This window comes from Pundamilia nyererei, unplaced genomic scaffold, assembly GCF_000239375.1.
Source record: "Pundamilia nyererei isolate P.nyererei 1_Seehausen unplaced genomic scaffold, PunNye1.0 scaffold00012, whole genome shotgun sequence".
Taxonomy (NCBI): domain Eukaryota; kingdom Metazoa; phylum Chordata; class Actinopteri; order Cichliformes; family Cichlidae; genus Pundamilia; species Pundamilia nyererei.
The window spans coordinates 6,587,580-6,595,468 of NW_005187413.1; the positions used below are offsets into that span (position 1 = coordinate 6,587,580).

The 7,889-nt window shown below is 39.6% G+C and overlaps 2 protein-coding genes across 4 annotated transcripts in view; both read right to left on the minus strand.

Annotated features, from left to right (window-relative positions):
• Positions 1 to 1,231: 1,231 nt before the first annotated feature.
• tusc2b (tumor suppressor 2, mitochondrial calcium regulator b) lies at positions 1,232 to 4,259 on the minus strand. Of its 3 annotated transcripts, none has more exons than XM_005724714.1 (4): positions 4,060 to 4,259; positions 3,203 to 3,447; positions 2,195 to 2,315; positions 1,232 to 2,098 (listed from the first exon to the last, which is right to left on the minus strand). In XM_005724714.1, the coding sequence occupies exons 2-4, from the start codon at positions 3,349 to 3,351 to the stop codon at positions 2,033 to 2,035; spliced, it is 336 nt and encodes a 111-aa protein (XP_005724771.1). In that variant the 5' UTR covers positions 3,352 to 3,447; positions 4,060 to 4,259; the 3' UTR covers positions 1,232 to 2,032. The 3 variants fall into 3 exon arrangements, with proteins under 3 accessions (XP_005724771.1, XP_013764031.1, XP_005724772.1); XM_013908577.1 differs by having other exon boundaries at positions 4,048 to 4,259; XM_005724715.2 differs by lacking the exon at positions 4,060 to 4,259 and adding an exon at positions 3,562 to 3,872.
• A 318-nt stretch (positions 4,260 to 4,577) lies between these two features.
• The window catches only part of rassf1 (Ras association domain family member 1), an 8,084-nt gene continuing 4,772 nt past the window's right edge, over positions 4,578 to 7,889 (minus strand). The window contains exons 3-6 of the mRNA XM_005724716.1: positions 7,201 to 7,305; positions 5,481 to 5,772; positions 5,280 to 5,395; positions 4,578 to 5,201 (exon numbers count right to left, since the gene is read on the minus strand). Coding sequence (XP_005724773.1) covers positions 5,052 to 5,201; positions 5,280 to 5,395; positions 5,481 to 5,772; positions 7,201 to 7,305 — 663 coding nt within the window. The 3' untranslated portion in view covers positions 4,578 to 5,051. The remainder of the gene's footprint in view (positions 5,202 to 5,279; positions 5,396 to 5,480; positions 5,773 to 7,200; positions 7,306 to 7,889) is intronic.

Below are 7,889 nucleotides of genomic sequence, written 5' to 3' on the forward strand. Positions count from 1 at the left end.
ATCTATTAGAAGGTGGAATAATTTAAATACTCCTTTAAAAAGACAAAAGAATATATTGACATTACTGCATGGCTTAAAATGTCATGTGACCTGTCAGCAAAAGCAGAGGATATGTGGTTTGCTGAGTCAATTTCATTAATCCTGAGACTGCAATTCACCTCGTGGCCTTTTATATTTGTTCAGCTGTGAGAAAATAAACAACAAAAAAGTAATAACATGGCATGTCTTCCCCAGACTGAAAACAGTACGTACCCACAGAGGGGGCAGGGGGAAAGCCCAAAGACTGCAGCAGAGACACTTCATAAAAGCAATAAAGTGTAGTGGATTTTGGCACTAAACTCTTTATCCTCTAAGAAGAGCAATATTAGACAGCTTTGTCAAAAAACCCTTTCCCATGGTGACTGCATTGATAGTCTTTACTTCTGTCTTAACTTCATCCATAACTCATTAGCAGATGCTCTTATACACGCTTTACTTCCAAGTGCTGGTTTGCCATCGCAATTTCCTCTACAAGTGCCTAACTTCGTTGTAGGTGGAGGTCAAGAGCGACATTTGAAATACACATCCACCTTCTGCTCACTCCAGTGTTTAAAAACTCTGTAAAAAGATTCAACTGCCTGTTACATAAAGGATTATTTGGCAAATAGTTTCTATGAGCTTTGAGAGTTATATAAAAGTTCATCTTTCTTTAAATAATTGACTCTTTTACTGAAGTCAAATTCAAACAGGATAGCAAAGCCTTGGCAAGTCAAACTACTGAAAACTTAAAAGTACTCCAATCCAATCCTCGAAACTTGAAATATTTTAAAACCTTTAATAACATAATTTAATGTGATTACTTGTATTAAAACTCGTGAAAAATGCAGTGTCCACCAGGGCCAGACTGATGGCTTTATAGTCATGACTCCACATTCCCAGAAGGCACCTGAATCGTTTCCAAGATTAGTTGATGCCATTCCCATGCAGGTCTAAATTCCAAGAGCTAACCACATTACAAATGTCAGGTGTGGTTACCATATATGGCAGGGGCTTTAACCCCCTCCCCTTGCTAGAAGATCTTAATTTCCCACCATGACCTCTGTGTAATTAAACTGTAGTTATCTATCCATCACTGTTAATATAGAAACCCAGACGACTGTCTAGGGCCAAAAAAAGCACAAAAGATTAACACGAGTGTCCATGTTAATCTTCTTTTGTCTTCACTGCTCTTACTGATTTTTACTGGAATATTTCATAATGAACTGTGATTATGTGAAGTTACGGTACATTGAAATGTTCATCTGTAAAGTTTGGATACAGAAAAGGAATGTGATTTAATTCAGCATTTTATTTTGTAATTAAAAAACAGTTATAATAAATTAAAAGTTAAACATTGTATGTCAAACCAGCAAAGAAAACAACAGGATCTGTCATTAGACTCACTGCTGCGATGCACATCTTGTGGCTCTGAGGTCACTGAAGCCAGTCCTTCCAACATTAAATTGTGACATTAAGGGTTTGTGAGCCACTGATTGTCAACTCATTGGGCTGTCCCATAAGTAGATCCTGTTCCATGCATAATGAAGCGAGTCATAATGTCAAAAAATGTAAGTGTGCACTGGCAACTTTTCAACTCTTGCTCAGACCCCTTTGGAGGGAAGAACATTACATTCTCCTTCAGCTCTTTGAGTTTTATGAATCAAACCAGAAGACAATCTACTGCTAAATATTCAGGCCTCAGTCATGTGTCATCCCAAATCTGCACACAGTCACACTTACATGCACACAAACCAAGATCTGTAAACTGATTTTCCCCAGCTTGGCACCATTCTAGATCCCTACTGGTGACCTATTTTGTGTCTTAACTGCACACAAGCCAAAAACAGATCACATGCAGAGGCTCAGCACACAATGCATCAGCCTGTCCACATAAGGGCATCAAATATATCAAGAGATCATGTTATTTTGAAAGGTGGTTCGGGCTTCCATCTGCAGTGGAAGCCGAAGGACGGAGTTGACACAGTGGCTAGTCCGAGACGCTCCTCAGACATTGTCAGGCTTCACAGATGACAACTGGGAAATCTACATGGATGCACGGATGGTCCAGCTTTATAATTCCCTGTGAGGACACGAGAAAATAAAACGATTTGGACATATGCTACAGAGATCTGGTATTAGTGTGTAAAGTCTTGCTTTAAAATCTTAATTTCCTCACCTGAGGTGTGAGGTTTTTCTGAATCTTCTTCAGCTTTGCTTTTTTACGGCCGTTTCTTGTCACAATCGTCTCTTCGTAGAACTCATGGGCCAAGTCACCGTCTTCATCAAAGAACATTGAGCTGGAGCAAAGACACAAAATTACTTGCGCACAGTAATTATTTTTAATACACACAAGCTAGCTTGCTTCTTACGCACGTATTGTGTAAATATTTCTGGTCCACATACTCTAATTTGTGTACCACAAAGAACACTACATCCACATAAGTGTGGTCTTAAGATGTCAAACTTAAGGTGTCTGAATACACCTTAAGCCACTTCCCATTCATGCGTGATGTGCAAAAAGAAGAAGAAAGAAAGAAAGAAAGAAATGTTGGCTAAAATGAAAACAGTGTCTTCCTGTGGGTTAAACGGCTGCTTTTAAAAGGTTAACAGTGTGAGGGGGGAAAAAAAACAAAACAAAATGAAAAGCAAACAACCAGATCAGTGTAAAAGTGGTGCGTAAGAGGGTAGTTAAAACCACTACAGGTCTGTTAAAGTCTGCTTGTGTCCAGTCTAAATACAGTGTGGAGAATCAAAATAGTGGACACATTAGCAGGAAGAACAACGTCAGCTGATCTGGTGTGATTCACTGGTTAAACACCATAAATCTTAGGACTTTTTCTCTCTCGATAGTGTTGGCCAAAGGTGAATGTGTAACTCTGTTTTCACCGAAAACATTTTTACAAAGAACATTTTCAACCATTCTTTACATTTCCCCCCCTCCGAAAGAACACACTGTATCACATTGCTGTTAAATATTTTCAAAATCTTTGCAAAATCATCACACACATACATCGCCCAGTTTAAATAAGGCTGGACAACATGCATGAAACAATCATTTTCGAGCACTGCTTTTGAGTTGGAACCTCAGTCTACTCAAAAACCCACAGACTGCTAATTAAAAACGACACAAGTCAACAACAATGTCATAAATGAGTGTCTTGGTGTATGACGACATTACATTTACCTTCTTCTTGTAAAGACAAAAGGAGTGGCACCCGGGAAACTTCGAACTCTTGCCAGTGTCTGCTCATTTCCATCTTTGGTTGGATCGTCTGAACTACCTGAGCCAGAAAAAGGCCAAAATCCTTTGGATTTGGAGCCGCTACCTCCCATCTTCAGCTGCAGCACATTATTTTCTCGGGTCCCGAGACTGCCAGTGGTGCTACAGTGTTACTGTACAAGATGAAATGTGCCTTCAGGGTGTGACACCTGTGAAAAGTGGCAAATAAAGGGTAGCTTTAGCTGCTTTCAGGCAAAACATAATGGCACGTATTGATTTATTTAGTCATTTTTACAAAATGCTACTTTAAGAAAGGACGAGACCTGACTTTTCTTTAAACAAGACAAGTCCGGACTGAGTTCAGTTATGATCATTTTCTGCTGTAGGCCAGAAGCATGACGGTGCTAGAATAACACAGCAGCCAAAAATCACGCACGCAGTCACGCTTCTGTGTCACGAATTACAAATGGTTAGATATGGAGTTTAAATCAAACACAACAACATGAATATCTGCTTCTATCTGTCTAGTAGAAGACTCGGTAACATTTTGAAGCCATAGCAGTTAGCTAGTAAGCCTTTCCCGACACCAAGATCAGTTTGTCACCAGTGCTGAGAAACTTATCCCGGCTGCACTAATCGTAGCTGCTTTTATGTCACTTTATGTACCGTCTGCTAACATCACCATTAGCTTTTATACTAGCATTAGCCAGGTCAACATGTTCCTAAACAAAATAACATTTACTGACGTCGCCATGGGCTAGCATGGACTGATTTAACAGTTCGTGCTGTTCCTCGTCGCTTTAGCTTACCGGAACACATACCTAAATTGCGCAGCAGTGTGCTCGTAGGTAAGAATTTTTCTTTGATGAATTTATGTTACTGGCTCGCTAATTCTGTACAAGCACAGACCTCATATCACACAAAGCTACGCTAAGTTGTTTATGCTATCTGACGGCCACGTTCTTCTTCTGTCCTTTCCCTCTGAAGCTTGGTGCAGAGACGCTGTGGTGAGCTAACGCCATCACGTGGACAGGAATATAATAGTACTAGTGACTTGTCCGTTTTGATCTCATATTGGGCCGAAACTAGTGAAACTGTCCCTTTTTTCAAGTGTATAGAATTTTAACTACACATTTAATTCCTCAGATAGCTTAATATTAAAAAAGAAGTGCTAATTCAACAGCACCTCTCTGTTTTTTCTACATAATAAAGAAATGCTGCTGTAGTAGATGGGAAAAAAAAGATCAGCACGATTCTTTGGGATTAAACTATAAGAAGTAAATGGGCCTTCTAGTCGGGCACACTGTTAGAAATAATCAAAAGTTTCATATTAAACAGCCATTTTTCACATTTTATTAGATCATCTGAACATCCACACATTTCAGCTTACCCAACTCATTTTCAGAGGCTGATTAAAGTGCCACAATTTAAAAAAAACATCATCGCAACATGAATAAAACTGAGTATAAGATGATAAACCAGATAAACTAAGATATGTCACTTTAAATAATCTAATCAAGCAGCATGATGTTTAAAGAAAGAAGTGTGATCAATTAGTCCACAACAATTTCATATGTTTTGAGTCAGTCCAGTTCATAGCTGTACTAGATCAAAATCACCCTGAACTGAACCTTTAAGTAATTCACATTAAATATTACAGCAAACTCCCTGCTTTATTACCAATCTCTAATCCATACAACATCATCACCTGAGCTATTTCATTCCCCTTTACCATGACATAAAATTTCTTATCGACACTTTTCATGGAAGAATGTCTTCTAATTATTCCAGTGTGAAGCTGAGTGTCTCGGTGTCAACCCGGTGTAGTCATCCGGGCCATGGCTTGCTTCATCATGTCTCTAGCAAGAGCGTAGCGCTTCACGATCTCTCTTACGTGTGCTTCTTCCTCCCGCTGGAGGATTCGCAGGAAATTGCACAACTCAGGAAAGCTAAATGCATGCCACTGTGAAAGAGAGCAATTCACCATCTAAGCACCATATATTGACAAGTTTATCTTTCTCAGAACAGAATGGAAACTTACATTTACATCCCCTGTCTCGTTCTCTTTCAGAACCAAGCTTAAGACTGTTTCACTGGGGCCAGCGCACAAGCGCAGGTATAGAGGACGCTCATCATCAGACAGTTTACGCATGTACACTAGAGGAAAGAGAAGCAGAATTTCACAATTCAACAATTGGTTCTGTTTTAGTTTGTAAGAACAACGCAATATTAGGAATCCTACCTTGACCTTGTCTCTCTGTGCGTTCAAACAAGGCAAACTTTGCCGGGTTGTCCACAACGGTGAACTTATTGAGCAGTGCTTCGATGACTTCTCGTACCCGTGTTTCAGAGCTTATATGTAGGTGCTTTGCAGCATCTTTGGGGAGGTAGAATGATGTCCGCCGCTTCATCCGTCTTCCCTGATAATCATCTTCCTGCATCAAGCTCAAACTCTGACGGGGAGGAGGGAGGGAAATGGGACGAACTAACTGAAAGTGGACCTTGATGAAACCAGTGTAGGACCCATCTTTATTCTGAAGGGTGGACAGATTTATAGCATATAAATGGGAATTAAAAGGTTTAATACATTATCAACAAATATTATGAATAGAAATATGTTCACACAGCTACATAACTATGCTGAGATGTGGTTGTAGTCAGACATTTATGACTAAAAAAACAAGAATTGGGTGCACAAGTTTAAATTTAATTTGGTTTTTCTTTAACCCACACAGGGTCACATATATACATACATACACCCCACAAATATTTGGTTAAATATCCCTTTGCATGTTGTGAAGGTTCTGACATAACTCTAGCTGGGTATTCGACTGCTCTTCTTGGCAGAACTGGTAGAGTTCATTTAAATTGATTAGTTTCCTGGCATGGTGCTTTTAATAGTAGATCACAAATTCTTAGTATGGTTGAGGTTGAGGCTTTGGGAAGGCCATTCCAGAAGCTTAATGTTAGCCTGCTTTTTCTTTGCTCCATTCCAAAACCAGTTTTGATGTTTGTTTGGGATCATTTTCCTGTTGAACTATCTGGTTGTATCCTAGCTGTTGATTTAGGGCAAAGTTGAAGAATTTGGAGATAGTGCTGCTTATTCATCATTCCATCCACTTTGTGCAATGTACCAGTACCACTGACAGCAAAACAGCCCAAGAGCACGATGCTACCACCACCTTGCTTGACAGCTGGAATGGTGTTCTTAGGTTTGAAAGCCTCAGCTTTACTCCTCCAAACATACCTCTTGTCATTGTGGCTAAATAGCTCAATCTTTTCTTGGCTGACGATCAAACTTGTCCACGTGAGCGGTTGCAAATTTTAGTTGAGCTTGAAGGTGTTGATTTTGGAACAGGGGCCTCTTTCATGGTTTGAACCCCTTCAAAAGTGGTGACACATCTGAACAAGTTATCCATTTGTACATCTGTTTAAACCTATGATCTTGGAAGCTCCAGTTGTTTGGAAATGGCTCTAATGACGCCAACTTGTGTAACTCTAGGATTGTCCTTCTTGGATCTTCACTGAGTTCCTTGGACTTTTCCATTGTTCTGATTATTGGTCAATCCAATGAGTGCTTTTAAAACAAATTATTTTTATGCGTTTTGCTTTTTATACCCATTGTAGCCAATCATGAAGTTTTTAGTTGTCGGTGTTTCTATATATTATAGTTTGTATGTATACTTTTAACCCTGTGTGGATCAGAGAAAATCTAAGGAGCTTGGAAAGAAAGCAACCGGCAACAAAGCAAGTCCAGACACTTTTCTTTCCAATCTCCTTAGACAACGACGACCTGGATGACTGAGAACCTTCACAGACATATAGCAACAAAGTGGTTTCTGTTTACATACAATCATAATGATTGTATGCAAACCTCTGACCACAACTCTATGTATTTATATGAAAATGCACATTTTTTGCTTAACTGAATCTCAATGAAACTGTTTTTTTCAGTTCCTCACATCCACCATGTAGAGATTGTTGCTGATCTGAGCATTGTATTCCTTCACCTTCTGTTGAATCTCACTAACACTTAACTCCTGTTTACCCAACTCGATCTGTTCATCCTGAAAAGAAAATGGAAAGAACAACAAATAAGCCACGATACAGTGAGCAGAAAGCTTGCCTTCACAACTAGGCTTTAAAAAGGGAAGGTGAAATAAAACAAATGCATGAAAAAAAAGTCAGCTCAATACAAGCTCTTTTTATGTAGCCAGAAAAAAAACAATAAAGAAATATTTACTTAAAACAGTTGACCAAAAAAAAAAATTAGGCTGATAAACTATGCCACAGCCTCACCAGTACATTACTGTGAAAGAAAGATGAACACACAGTGAAATGCAGGTTCATCTCCCAGCTGCTGGCTTCCTGAGTAAAGGATGAGTCGCTCTTCTAGCATCACCATTACCATTTGCTCCTCACTGACAGTAAAAACGCAATAATGACATCTGGAGGGGGAAACCTACTCCCAGTGGGATCTGCTTAAATTATCTTAAGTGACAATTTTCCCCCCATGTTATTGCTCATCTATACTTCAGAGGATTTTCCATCCATCCATTTGCTTCCGCTTATCCTTTTCAGGGTCGCGGGGGGCGCTGGAGCCTATCCCAGCTGTCATAGGGCGAGAGGCGGGGTACACCCTGGACAGGTC